The 15,308-nt window shown below is 37.1% G+C and overlaps 1 protein-coding gene and 1 pseudogene across 3 annotated transcripts in view; both read right to left on the bottom strand.

Annotated features, from left to right (window-relative positions):
• Window positions 1-2,018: 2,018 nt before the first annotated feature.
• LOC106878871 (uncharacterized) overlaps window positions 2,019-15,308 on the bottom strand; it is a 36,364-nt gene continuing 23,074 nt past the window's right edge. Inside the window, exons 7-12 of one of the 3 annotated variants that reach the window (XR_016242565.1) lie at window positions 11,778-11,906; window positions 8,661-8,719; window positions 7,224-7,338; window positions 5,720-5,863; window positions 3,464-3,651; window positions 2,019-2,287 (exon numbers count right to left, since the gene is read on the bottom strand). Coding sequence is in view for 2 of the 3 variants with exons in the window: in XM_089354997.1 (XP_089211123.1) it covers window positions 5,733-5,863; window positions 7,224-7,338; window positions 8,661-8,719; window positions 11,778-11,906 (434 nt within the window). In the remaining variant the exon portion in view is untranslated. The remainder of the gene's footprint in view (window positions 2,288-3,463; window positions 3,652-5,719; window positions 5,864-7,223; window positions 7,339-8,660; window positions 8,720-11,777; window positions 11,907-15,308) is intronic. The other 2 variants (XM_089354997.1, XM_014928212.3) reach the window with 2 other exon arrangements.
• LOC128248431 (5S ribosomal RNA) lies at window positions 7,953-8,071 on the bottom strand (annotated as a pseudogene).

The raw sequence follows: 15,308 nt of genomic DNA, 5'->3' as shown, positions 1-15,308 counted from the left end.
GTAGTTCTCGGGGATATTCAGCGTGACACAGTGTGACAAGGCTGACCCTTTGAATTACAGGCACAACAGAAACAGGAAGTAAGAGTGAGAGAAAGTTGTGGTGGAAGAGTACAGCAGGGTTCGTCACTATCCCCAGCCGGAGCCTCGTGGAGCTTTTAGGTGTTTTTGCTCAATAAACACTCACAACGCCCGGTCTGGGAATCGAAACCGCGAGTCCGCTGCCCTAACCACTGGGCCACTGTGCCTCCACAAAATGCAAGGTAGCACAGTTCTATATTTAAGAGATGAGGGATTATGTACGTTATTTACAATTGACGGATATTTGTCGTCATCTTGGATGTTAATGGATGTTAAATGAATAAATGAAAGAGACTTGTATTAATATGTAGTGACATAGGACATCAATACATTCCTTGATTCTTAAGTAAATAATAACCAGGAAAAACAACAGTTTGTCTTTTGCACCATTTATTATTTTATATTTTACATTTTCATTTATTTAGATTACTATAATGAAATGATACATACACACACATATACACTCATCTATATATATAAACCAGAGTTTTATATATATAGATGGTAAACAGAGTTATATATAATAATAATAATGATAATAATAATAATAATAAAACGGTAAAATTAATCAATAATTAATAATTTTACCAAGTAGTTCAGTACGTTAAAATAACCTTTTTAGGTAAAATTATACAGATATTCTATAATTATAAACATAATTATAATCAGGGATCAGCAAATCTGAGTTGTGTGGATTCGTTATTTTTTCTTTTGGCCTTTGTAAAAAAGTGTGTTACTGTCTGGGAGATCTTTATGGTAGCAGAAAAGGTATAACACCTATTTCTAAATTCAGTGCATTGTGAAGCAATTAGCTGACCCCTGATTATAATTATGTTTATAATTATATATATATATATATATATATATATATATATATATATATTGATATGTAAAATATATAGGGTAGTGAGTTTTTTTGTTTTAGAAATTTCACTACCAGTAGCCTAGCATGTATAAAAAGTCAATAGACAACATATTCTCAATATAAAATAGGGTACATTTAAATACAAGAGAAGCTGCCTTTAACAGGCAGCTTTACATGCTAGAAGAAGCAGTCAAAACGACCAAAACCACATTTAAAAGCAATTTCGAAGGGAATGAAAAATAACTTTTACCTTGTAAATTTTTTTACAGTCCATACTAGATTTTGAATTTTGTCTCATCATTATATATTATAAGTTTTCAAATTCATTGCGCAAACGCAGTTTCAGTCGGCAACAGATGCAAAAATGCCAAACTAATCTGCTGAAAATGCTAAAATCATACATGTCAAATATATAGGGTAGCAAGTTTTTTTTTTTTTTATTTGTCTCTAAATTATATATTAATGTTATGGCGCGGTCACTGATGAGAATTTCGCCTAGCAAATTATTTTATTTGCTAAATAAAATTTGAAACCTAGGTATGACCATAGAAAAATAACAAGGTAAAAGTTTTTATTTTTCATTCCCTTCAAAATTGCTTTGGTCGTTTTGACTGTTTCTTCTAGCGTGTAAAGCTGCCTGTTAAAGGCAGCTTCTCTTGTATTTAAATGTACACTATTTTATACTGAGAATATATATATATATATATATATATGGTGTTACAGGAGCATTTTTAGGTTTCTGCCAACCAACCAATTGAATGATTTTACTAAGATTTGGAGTACAGGAAGTACCTGTGCAGATGAATAATTTTTAGTGGGTGTAGCTTGCACTGCACTACCCCCACTTATTAGCCCAAGAAGATTTTCACCGGTGTGACAAGAGAATTGACAAAACCAGGAACTTCCAAGGCCTCAGGTTTTATTTCTGAGATTTCCTTCTCCTAGGTAGATTACCAACCAAGGTTAAAGAGCTTCTACCTGCCCATGAGGTAAGCCGTCCCATTCCAGACACCTAACCGACACTCTGTAAAGTGACCAAATATCACTCCGGTGACCAATGTGGAGCAGCTCATTCATGAAAAAAAAAAAAAAAAAAAAAAAACATATAAGAAATAAATACATATAAGCACACTCACACACAAATATATACATATAACCATACACACATACATGCACTATAGCTGAGGACTCAGTCCATACCAGTCGTTGTTATAACTCTCTCCCACAACAACTGTTACACACACACACACATCTACACACTCTCTCTCTCTCAATAAAAACAGAGACAGATATATAATACAGATGGTGAAGGTTGCTGTTGTTCCTTGGGATGCGGGGGATGAACTGTGAAAATACAGAACAGAAAAATTTAATTAGTTAAAATTATCATACAATCAAACAGGTTTATTATACAGCTGCTCTACACTCTACTTATTGTTACTTCCTTCCTAAGTTACTCCTATTCTTTCACCTTTCCTCTGCACTGATATTTAGCATTGACTAAACTTCTATCCTTGTTCCATTCCATTCCACAGATTATTCTGTCAATTGTAAAGCTTATTTATTCACACTGTTTTACATTAACCATGCATTGTCTTGCAGCATCAAGACTTCAATGATGTAATTTTATCTTTTATCTGTTTCAGTCATTTGACTGTGGTCACGCTTGGGCACTGCCTTGAAGAACTTTTTAGTCAAATGAATCAACCCCAGTTTTTACATTTTTTAAAGCCTAGTACTTATCCTATCGGTCACTTGTTACTGAATCACTAAGTTATGGTGACGTAAACGCACCAACACCGGTTATCAAATGGTGGTGGGGGACAAACACACACATACACGTGATGGACGTCTTTCAGTTTCTGTCTACCAAATTTGTTCACAAGGCTTCAGTCAGCTTGAGGCTATAGTAGAAGACATGTGCCCAAGGTGATACACAGTGAGACTGAACCCAGAACCAAGTGGTTTGGAAGTAAGCTTCTTACCACATAGCCACGCCTGATTGTTTATCTTTTAGAAGGACATTGTAGGTGAGGACGTGAAAGGTTAGATATGGCTGGTCTGAACATAAAATAGGTTGTGAGCCGGAGATAACTGGTTTAAACACTAAATGATTAACCATCTACCGTTCTCTTTTTACAATCCAATGAAGTTATCTACTAACCCTTTCCAATTCTTTCTTATACTTATCTACTTGTATCTTGAGAGTATACTCTGACATCTTGTCAAAACCATCATTGTCTTCTTTCCAGCTATTCTTGCCTACCTTTATACAATGTGGAGCATTTTACTACTACTACATCATCATCATCATCATCATAAAAACAACAACAACGTCCACTTTTCCATACTTGAATGGGTTGGAGAGAGTTGGAAGAAGCAGATTTTTTTACAGCTGGATGCCTTTACTGTTGCCAGGCCTCAATTGTTTCCAAGCAAGGAAAATTTTTCCCCCAGGCCAGACATATATTGCCGAATACTGAAAGTGAATGAAACTGTTTGTACAACACTGATACTCACTTAACTATTTATTATGTGATGTCAAGACAAGGATACACACACATGTGACAGGCTTCTTTCAGTATTTGTGTACCAAATTCACTTTCAAGGCTTTAATTAGCCTAGGGCTATAGAGCCATGCAGTGAGACTGAACCTGAAACCATGTGGTTGGGAAGCAAACTTCTTAACCATACATCCATGTCCGCTCCTATAATATAGGTCAATAAAACAAATAAGAGACTGAAATTAATACTGGGGACAATATGATTAGGTAAATCCCTTGAAAGCAGAGATCCAGCATGGCCACAGTGCACTGACTGAATACAGCAAAAGAATAAAAGAATAAAAACATAAACTAAACACCGAAACAAAACTTAATACTAAAAGGCTTCTACAATTGTTGCTAAATCCATGTTTCTATTTTCATTAACAATCTCAGATGTGTGAGATCTCATTGATTGCTTTTTCCCCACCGATTTATATTGATCCTGATCAATATGTAAGAGCCTCTACATAATTACATACTCTGCTGGAAATAGCATCCAAACCACCCTCGAATCACACTGTATGATGTAGTCCAGGTTATGCCATTCCTGGAAATATGACTAATTAGTTGTGGCTCACATTTGCATGATCAGGAGTTTGTTTCATCAAACTTGTTACTTTTTCATTGGGCCCCTATTCAAATTCCCTCTATTCATCTCTCTCCTGGGATTTCCATTCCAGTTGTAGCCCCAGCTCCATCAAGATCTCACTTCATTTTTCCTGGCTCTCATCTCTTCCTTATATAGCCTGTGGGTTCTACCAACATTACCAGATGAAGTGGTTAGGGCAGCGGACTCGCGGTCATTGGATCGCGGTTTCGATTCCCAGACTGGGCGTTGTGAGTGTTTATTGAGCGAAAACACCTGAAGCTCCACAAGGCTCCGGCAGGGGATGGTGGCGAACCCTGCTGTACTCTTTCACCACAACTTTCTCTCACTCTTACTTTCTGTTTCTGTTGTGCCTGTAATTCAAAGGGTCAGCCTTGTCACGCTGAATATCCCCAAGAACTACGTTAAGGGTACACGTGTCTGTGGATTGCTCAGCCACTCGCACGTTAATTTCATGCGCAGGTTGTTCCGTTGATCGGATCAACTGGAACCCTCGACGTCGTAAACGACGGAGTGCCAACAACAACAACAACAACCTGATAAAGTTGAAACATGGCCTTTAGCAGGTATACCAAATCCAGTGCTAGGTGTTACGCTTAGTCTACATGTCAACAGGGGACTGCTGGGTTTGTTCCCACAGGGCTATGTTGTTGATTTTCTTCAGTCAATGGATTCTGAATATCCTCTAGAGGCAGTGGTTGATTAAGTTCTGGATTCTCTTTAGAGAGGCTTTTGTATATCTCCATGTCACAATCCAATACAAATTAACTGACGTCACACTTGAATTGAGGATGTGGATTTAAGTAATACTGTAGGAAGGGCATCCAGCTGTAGAAACTCTGCCAAATTAGATTGGAGCCTTGTGTTGCCATCCGGTTTCACCAGTCCTCAGTCAAATCGTCCAACCCATGCTAGCATGGAAAGCGGACGTTAAACGATGATGATGATGATGATGATGTAGATGAGTCTTATCTTCCAGATGTTATTCAACAGGAAGAATATGACTCATGCTTTGCAAGTCTTGGCTTTGACCAGGCCAACTTGGGCCTAAATGACAACAGCAGATCACAGACTAAAGCCACCGTAACCAGTCTCACAGATAATCACACTTGATTATGTAAGTATATTGGTTTCTGATTTTGGCTCAAGGCCAGCAAATTCAGGGAAGTAGGGGTAAGTTGATTACATTGCCCCCACCCCCAGTAGTTAACTGGTACTTATTGTGTTGACACTGAAAGGATGAAAAGCAAAGTCAACTTGAGTGGAATTTGAACTCAGAACATAAGGACACCAAATGCTGCTAAGCATTCAGTGTGCCAATGATTCTGCCAGTGCACCGTCTTAATGATTATGTAAGTATATTGCAAGTAAAAGTTGTCATTTAGACCCTGGCTAGTCCCGATTCATCTGACTTATCATTAAAGCATCTCAACCAGCGATCATACCTTTATGTATATCAGAGTATTCTGTTCAATGTACTTTTCTTTAAGAAAGTAGGGTGTGATTTTAGGGAGTATCTAAGGCAGAAGGGTTATGGTTTTCTTGCAGGCCGAGCAACTGTATAAAGTCTCCTTTGTTCAAATGACAAATATACTTTTTTTTCAATGAAATAGAATCGCTTACCATGAGGGAACATTTACAAATTCTCCAGAAATTGAAGTCTTTCGGCTACAGCAACTTGCCCATGCTTTTGAACAATTCCACTAAATTGCTGCTCATCTGTTGATGAAATAATGGCATCTTCCTCCTGTGTCCATGGTAACACACCTGCAAGAAAATTAAACATTAAATGAATGGTTATCTCAGCAGCAAATTGGTAGAGTTGTTTAATTAATTGGACAGAATGCTTTTGGACAATATATTATTATGCCTGGAATATACAAAAAGACAAGATGGTTAACCCTTTAGTGTTCAGATTACTCTGTTAAATGTAATACTTTTTCACTCAAATTGTTTTGAATTAATCATGCATTATCTTATAGCTTTGAGGTTTCAATAATGTGATTGTTTATTTTTAGAATGTCAATGTAGGTTAGGTGTGAGAGGCTAGATATCACCAGTTTGAATATAAAACATGTAGAATATCTTGGCCAGATATGGCCGGTTTAAACACTAAAGGGTTAAGGCTGGAATGCTTAAGATAATAAGTCATCTCAAACAGGATTGACTTAGGGTTAAAGAAAACCTCTTTGCTCTTGATGTTTATCTCCAGGTCAGACTTGATCCTGTAAACCCATGATGAAGAAAGTCTGTCTAAACTTGGGGTCAAACAACAACTTCCCTGCTCATGGTGTTTATCACCAAGCCAGACTTGATCCTGTAAACCTATAATGGAGTAAGTTTACTCAAATAGGGTTCACCGAGAGTTAAACAAAGACAATTCTCAGCCCCTTGGTGTTTCTCTTTAGGTCAGACCTGATGCCATAAACCTATGATAAAAGACATTCCAATTGTGATCATCCCATAATTTATTAGCAATGATATATCTTGGATGCCTCAATTAAAATAAAAATACAAGATATTTTTGTTTGACACACTAGCTTATTGAAAATTTTTCTTTCTGTGTTCCTTTCTGTGGAAGAGCATAGGCTTGAAACGTTCAAGACTTCTTCACTTCCTGAGCGTTATGCTAATACATCTGTTTGCTGTCTACACCACCTGTCTTCGTCTTTTGTGTTTTTTGTGAATTCCCCCTATATATATATACACACACAAATATATATATATATATATATATATATATATATACACACACACACACACACACATATATGTTGATGTGCATTTATGTATATATATATATATAATCATTATCGTCATCATTTGATGGTTGTTTTCCATGTTGGCATGGGTTAGACAGTTTGACTGGAACTGGTAAGCCAGAGAGCTGCACCAGGTTCCAGCTAATTTGGCATGGTTTCTACAGCTGGATGCCCTCCCTAACATGAGTAAGCATATAAATGCAAATCAAGGTGGAAAAAACATAGAGGAGATGACCCCTGAAAACAGATGAGATGACCAATGAAAAGTGACGAGATGGCCATTCAGAAAAAGAAAAAACAAATACAAATAAAGTCCAAAATAAATAAATAAATAAATAAATAAATAAAAAGTCCTAAAATCTCACCTGATAATTCAGGTCCAAATTTGATGTAAGAAATGGCTTGGTTCACATCACCATTGGTTGATCCCAGAGTTGCTAGAACTTCTTTAACATCCAGTTGGAAATTTTTGCATATATCCTACAGAGGTGATGAAAGAAAGGATTACATTGAAAGACAAAATCTATAAAAGATATTTGTATCATAAAATGGTTTTGGATGAAACTGGATGAAACATACAAGCCAAAGAAGGGGTCACTATGTTGTCAGTCAGCCTGCTAGAAATGGCAGTTAAATCTCTCTCAAATTACATTGTCTTGTAAAGAGTGATAGCAAATCTGCTCTGAATACTTGCGACAGAATGGACTCTGCTATAGATATCCTTGCTTTGGTCCAGGGGTTCATGTTGAGCAAGGAGATATCTCAAGTAGAATGTTGTTGTTGTCTGTTCCTTCTTGAGCCATGTCTGGCTCATAAGGGCCGGTTTCCCAGTTTTATTGGCGTATAGGTTCCCCACCTAAACAGAACGCTGATCAGTTGCAGGTGAGCTGCTAGATGCAGGAGGAAAGAGTGAGAGAAAGTTGTGGTGAAAGAGTCAGCAGAAATTTGCCATTACCTTCTGCTGGAGCCACGCGGAGCTTAGGTGTTTTGCTCATAAACACGCACATCGCCTGTTCTGAGATTTGAACCTGCAATCCCTCGACCGTGAGTCCGCTGCTCTAACCACTTGGCCATGTGCCTCCACAAATGAAAGACGTTTACAACACCAAGGTTTCCCAAGCAGTCATCCATCTAAGTATTAACTAGGCTTGATGTTGCTTAACTTCGGTGATCAGACAAGAACCAGTGTTTTCAACATGGTATGGCTGTAAACTAAGTAAAACAGCAGTAAGTTATTTTATCAACCCTTGTTCTGGAATGATGAAAAGCAAAGTTGACCAAAATAACAATGGATAGTCATGGTTGGAACACGTTTGATCAAATGTCTGCTGAATCTTAGCTGACATGTCACTAAACAATAATTAAATGACATAAGACAAACAAAACTCAGCTTCTAATTAGTACTTTAAGTTTTGTCTAAAGTGAAAAATGAATTTATTAAGTAAAATCAATAATAACAAGAGCCCTTAGTGCAAACCTATGACAAGGCAACACCAATGATTAGACAGAGGTCAACACTCATAAAGCAGACCTATGGCCAAAGGTATTCCTGCCATGGCCAGCCTATCATTTTTACAGGTATGTATGACCAAATAGTCTAATGCATCATTTCCTTATTAAAGGCAGTAGGGTGTGGTCTGAAGGAGAGTTGGCAGTTATTTCTAGCAGGACAAGTGATTTGCATGCGAAGGTGCTTTCATTGCCTGTGTGTGTGTGTGTGTGTGTGTGTGTGTGTGCGTGCGTGTGCGTGTGTGTAAATACACATGCAGGTGTATATGTATGTGTAGACGGTATCAACTCACATTGATGATTTTAATGGCAAAATCCTCTTCATTTGTCTTCACCTTTTTATTATTTGATTCTGAAACAGAAAAAAAAAGGTGGTGGTAGTGGTGGTGTTGATGATGAAGGAGAAGTAAGAATATGGAGTAGGAAAAAGAGAGAGGAAGAGGGGGGAAATGTGTAAAATGAGGTGGGGAAGAGATAGTGAAGGTCATCCTTTTTCTAGGCTTGCATAGGTCAAATTTATCAAAGCAGATTTTTTTACAGCTGGATGCCTTCCTGTCACTAACCTTCATTATCTCTTTCCAAGCAAAGTGGTATTTCTCAATGGCCAGACATATTCTTGCAGAATATTGAATGACACTGGTTGCAATGGCAGTAACAATCTATTTAAAACTATCACCTGATATAAAGACAAAGAGACACACACACACACACATAAATGCTTATTCGGTGTATTTGAATTACGTTACATAACACCATATTACATGCATCATCAAAATCTTAATTCAGTTTTCATCACAACTGACTGACAAACAGAAACATGAACTCTGAGTTACAGTTTTTGTGATAATTTTGTAGCTTTAATAAAAGCATATGGACATCATTATCATCATCGTTTAACGTCCGCTTTCCATGCTAGCATGGGTTGGACGATTTGACTGAGGACTGGTGGAACCCGAAGGCTACACCCGGCTCCAATCTGATTTGGAAGAGTTTCTACAGCTGGATGCCCTTCCTAACGCCAACCACTCAGAGAGTGTAGTGGGTGTTTTTATGTGTCACCGGCATGAAGGCCAGTCAGGCGGTACTGGCAACAGCCACACTCAAAATGGTGTATTTTATGTGCCACCTGCACAGGAGCCAGTCCAGTGGCACTGGCAATGGTCTCGCTTGAAAGTCCTTACACATGCTGCGGGCACAAGTGTCTGAAAGGCGATGCTGGGCACAGGTGCCATCCCGATAGGTAAAACTTAAATAGAGTGACACAGATCAAATATAGTCACAGAAACTAAATGTCGACACAAATCAAGCAAAGCTACATAGATCAAGTATAGCTAAACAGACTTGAAATGTAAATATAAGTTAAGTGTTGTGACACTGACAAAAAGCTACATGTAGACACCTAAAAATTTATCTCAAACAGTGGTGTGGTTGCAAGAGGTTCTTCATGGTTAAGGATTTTTTTTTAGCCCAAATTAATTTACTGCCCTTGTGGGCCAACAGTCATCAGTTGGAGAAGGCAATGGCAAACCACCCCAATATCTCTGCTAAGAAAACAATATGAGAAAGTCAGAATGAAGTAATGTTATGGCTTCATCTGAGGGGAGAACCCACTCTCAATCAGACAGAGTTATAGAGTTATTAATGTGTTGGAAAAGCATATGACATATGATGATGATGATAAATTTACTGTCAATCTGGCAGTTGTTGTTGGCACTCCGTCGCTTACGATGTCGAGGGTTCCAGCTGATCCGATCCATGGAACAGCCTGCTCGTGAAATTAACGTGCAAGTGGCTGAGCACTCCACAGACACGTGTACCCTTAACGTAGTTCTCGGGGATAATCAGCGTGACACAGTGTGACAAGGCTGACCTTTTGAATTACAGGCACAACAGAAACAGGAAGTAAGAGTGAGAGAAAGTTGTGGTGGAAGAGTATAGCAGGGTTCACCACCATCCCCTGCCGGAGCCTCGTGGAGCTTTAGGTGTTTTCGCTCAATAAACACTCACAACGCCCGGTCTGGGGACCGAAACCACGATCCTATGACCGCGAGTCCGCTGCCCTAACCACTGGGCCATTGCGCCTCCCAATCTGGCAGACATCAGCATGAATTAGCAAATAATTTGTTTATTTCAATGAAACAAACATAAATAAAAACATCTTAACTATCAATCCTTTGCATTTTTTTCTCTAACATTTTCCAGTGAGAGCCAAACTAAGACAATTTTATCAAAATATCATTTTTTTCTCTCCAAAGTGAAATATTTTTAGAAGCATTAAAATAACTTTAAACATACTTGTTTTTCTTTCCTCTTCTATTTAGTTAAATTATTTGAGTCAAATTCACTTGTACCATCCACAATGATTACTGCATTTTCACATTTCTTACCAAGTTCTTCTTTGACTGTCCTTTCCAGCTTTTATTGGTTATTTATCAAAACTTGGCTGGTTTTTTTTTGTCAAATTTGCTCTCCTCTTTGGCACTAGGTTTCAGACTGTTATAACTTTCTATCTTTTCTTTCTTTTATCTCTTCAACATCATAATAAAGAAGTAACTTGTCATGCTGCATCCACATCTTGCTTGTGCATTACATTTTTAGCATGATTTCTAAGGCTGGATATTTATCCTATCACTAGCTACTTTCAGAATGTACAGGGTACATCTTATAACCATTGGCACTGAAAAAGGTTTGTTCCATCAAAGCAAAACTGAAGAGACACCTCTACCTTGTATCAGTTCTTCTTTGGAGTTGCTGTCCTCCTAGACAGGCAGACATACTGCAGTTCTTTGTTTTGCCATACTACCTACCATGGTTCTTCATACCACCAAAGAATATATTCATAATCATCATCATCATCAACTCCTACACATTATGATTTCAAGTCCTAGGACTCACAAGGCTGGTGACCTGGCTTCCATGGCGTATAAGTGACTGAGATCACAACATTCCCAAGGGATAGGATGCTAGTCTATCACAGGGTAACTCATTTACAACTGAGTAGACTGGAGCAATGTGAAATGAAGTGTATTGCTCAAGAACAAAATTCACCACTTGGCACAGGAATTGAAACTATGATATTGTGATTACGAGTGTAACATCATAACCATTAGGCCATGCATCTTCACGTAAAGTATATATTAGACATATCTAATAAGTGCATGCATGTATGTGTGTGTGTGTGTGTGTGTGTGTGTGTGTGTGTGTGTGCACATCTCAAAGTGTATGGAGGCATCAAGCTTTATAACTTTAGACAATTGTTAAAACATCAAGCAAGCAGACTAAAATATATACTAGTGTCAACATATTAACTAAAACTTTTAAAAAGAGTGACCCAGCATGGCTGCAAACCAACAGGTAAGACTAGGAAAAGAATAAAGAGAATAGTGAAGAAGATGTCAATAATCACTTACTCTTTTTTGGGCGGGAAGAACTGTCCGTTTCCTCATTGATTACAAAGTTTGTCAATGATTTCTGCTTCCTGGGTTCAGATGCTGAAGTGTTTGGCGAAAGCTCACTTCTTGAAGTTGATGGCGATACACCTGAATAGAAGTGCCAGGAAAGATATCAAGACCAGTTTTCTTTTGTGAATTTATGAAGATTTTTATGTGAATTTATGAAGATTTTTATGTTAATTTATGAAGAGTTTTGGCTAATTTATGAAGATCTCTTGTATAATGGCTTGTGAATTTTATTCATAGTTAAAACTAAAATATTAACTACTTTAAGAATACCTTCACAAGGTAGAACTCCCTGGAAGCAGTTACTCTCTGTGTAGACACTAAGAATTTTCTCTAACTAATGCTTTATGAAGAAAAAAAAAAGAAGAAAAAGGTAACAGGAAAGAAACACATTCCATGAATTTCTTTTAGACTATAATTATTTTCCATCTATAGGAAATGTCTCGTTTCATAAAATATTTAATTTATATACCTCAGATTTTGTCATGCTGTTGATTTCTAATAAAGAATGAAATGGTACTATGCATGATTACCTAAAATTATAAATTTCAAGAACTTCATATTCATAAAAAAGAAAAAAATGTATATTCTATGTTGCATAGATCCTAAATTTCAAATTCAAACTTGTAATTTTGCCAAATATTACAAAGAAATGATTATCATCCTCCTACTAATTGTTTTCTGTGGGACTCCATGTACTTGAAATACTCCAGCTGAGAATCCTAAAGATCCATTCAAACTGTAAACTGTAAGCTGAGGTGTTATGTCTATGAAGAGATATTTCTTCTACTACATAACAAGGGATTACTACTATGTAGTAGCAGTTTGATTTGAATAACAGCACCTCAAATATATCAGTAACGGCTTATAAATTTTGTTTGAAGTTAAAACTAAAATATCAGCTACTAAAAAAGCACCTTCACAAGGTAAGAACTCCCTACAAATAGTTACTCTGTATATAGACACAAAGAATTTTTTCTCTTTTCTCTCTAGATTGCTAAAGTATTAATATTCCATGAAGAAAAAGACAAGCAAAAATAGAAAGGGAAAAACACATTCCATCAATTTCTTCTAGACTAATTATTTTCTATTTCTAAAAAACGTCTTGCTCCATAAAATGTTTAATTTAGATACCTTGAGTTACGTCATGCTGATGATTTCTAAAAATAAAGAAATGGTACTATACATAATTACCTAAGATTAAAAATTTTAATAACTTCATAAATAAGCAAAAGAAGAAAAAAAAGTAATGTATTTGTTAGTGTATAAGACACAACTCTATTTCAAAAGTATATTTTGAGTACAAAACAAACTTAGTATCTTCCATCATACACTTACTCTTTTACTTGTTTCAGTCATTTGACTGCGGCCATGCTGGAGCACTGCCTTTAGTTGAGCAAATCACCCCCAGGACTTATTCTTTGTAAGCCTAGTACTTATTCTATTGGCCTAACTCTTTTGGCATCTCTGAAAGATATTTTAAAGTAATTTTGTAGGGGAAATATTTCAAATTTTTGCCACAAGGGCAGCTGGGGGGTAGGGATAAGTCGATTACATCAACCCCAGTGCTCAACTGGTACTTATTTTATCAACTCTGAAAGGATGAAAAGCAAAGTTGATCTTGGCGTAATTTGAACTCAGAACGTAATGACGAGCGAAATACCACTAAGTATTTCGTCCAGTGTGCTAATGATTCTGCCGGCTCACTGCCTTATGTGAATGTGAAAATAATGCAGTAACAGTATACTGAAATAAAGTATGAAAGCATAAATTTATCATAAACTATGTTATATAAGTACTATATTTCAACTCTGTTCTATTTCAGACAGACTGTGTAATTGTTCATATTTCAGACAAGAAAATTACAATACATGATGTAAAATTCATATTTTTGACAATGACATTTTGTGTTTGTGACTGGCCACCTGTGTGCATGAATGTATGTACCTGTATCTCCTTGTTTTGACATGTGATGATTGTAAAAGAGTATCAGCATGATACAGTGATATCCAATCTTACATGAAAAGCATGTCTAGCCATGGGGAAATATTATCTTGGCTTGGAAAAAGGGCAAAAGGTGAAGGTTGACTATAAGAAGGGTATCTGGTCATAAAAATCTGCTTAAATGAATTCTGTCTGACCCATTTCAGGCCTGGTGAAGTAGACTTCAAGCTGGAGAGTTGTACCAAATTCCAGTCTGTTTTGGCTTGGTTTCTACAGCTGGATGCCCTTCCTAATACCAACAACTTTACAAAGTGTGATGGGTGATTTTTACATGGCACTAGCACAAGCACTTTTACATAGTGCTGACACAAGAGTTTTCTTTTTATGTGGAAATGACACAGGGCTCTTGCAGGCCAATCATTTTCAGCAGGAGGAGTGGCATTAACATTTCTGCTGTGTAGGATGGGTCTTCCTGAGTATAGTAAGGCACCAGATCTCCTCTATAAGGTTCAGTGTCCTGAGATCATTCTTCAGTATTTTGTCCCATGTCTTCTTGGGTCTCCCTCTTTCACAAGTTCCATCCAATTGAGTGATTGGCACTTCTTTATGGAGCTGTTGACAGCCATCCATATCACATGATCAAACCAATGCAGTCTTTTCTCTTGCACACGACATCTAATTTCTCTTATGCCAAACTTTTCTGTCAACATACAAGCACTCTGTTGCACATGAACAGAGTGCTTACATTACACATCCAGCAGAGCATAGCCTCATTGCTCTCTAGCCTTCACATGTCCTCTGCATTCAGGGCCTACATCTCACTACCATGTAGAATTACTGTTCATATACATACATCATACAATTTTCCTTTTTCTCAGAGAAACCTTTGGTTGCCAACAAAGGTAAAAACTTCCTGAATTTTCTCCATCCAATTCTTATTCTAGTTATTACACTTTCTATACACTCTCACCCCACTACTAGTTTGGTCCCTTAGGTAGCAGTAATTATCCACTACCTCTAAAGAGCCTCTGGGGCATTTGAGAAAATCAATTTCCTGAATATCTGGAGATTTTATGGCTTGTGTGCATCTTCCACATATGAACACTACTTCCTCTGATAACTTTCCTATTATTCTACTGCCCTTGGGTCAAGCCAGTCTCTTGATACTGTGAATGTCATCTGTAAGTAGGAGCATAGGATCTTTCTGAGCACCTAGAAGTGAAATTCAGTGTAGCAAGAGACTGATTTGGCCCAAAATATATTATTTATCTCTACTATGGCAATGATTACTCTTTTATTTATTCCACAGTTAACACAAAATGGATATATATATATATATATATCTTGGGTTGGTGCATAATTATTGCAGCTTTTTTCAACAGATTTTATTCAACAAAAACAATAACAATATTTAGCAAAAACATCTTTAATGACGGTCTGACCGTCTGCCAAGCAAATGGGAAGCAGTAATTGAAGTAGATGGTGAATATGCTCTGGAATAATCATTTAAAGATGTTTTTGTTACATGTTATTGTTTTT

Source organism: Octopus bimaculoides, chromosome 7 (genome assembly GCF_046866305.1).
Source record: "Octopus bimaculoides isolate indiv1 chromosome 7, ASM4686630v1, whole genome shotgun sequence".
NCBI lineage: Eukaryota > Metazoa > Mollusca > Cephalopoda > Octopoda > Octopodidae > Octopus > Octopus bimaculoides.
Note: the sequence above shows the minus strand (reverse complement) of the source record. Positions and strands in the feature narration are given on the sequence as shown.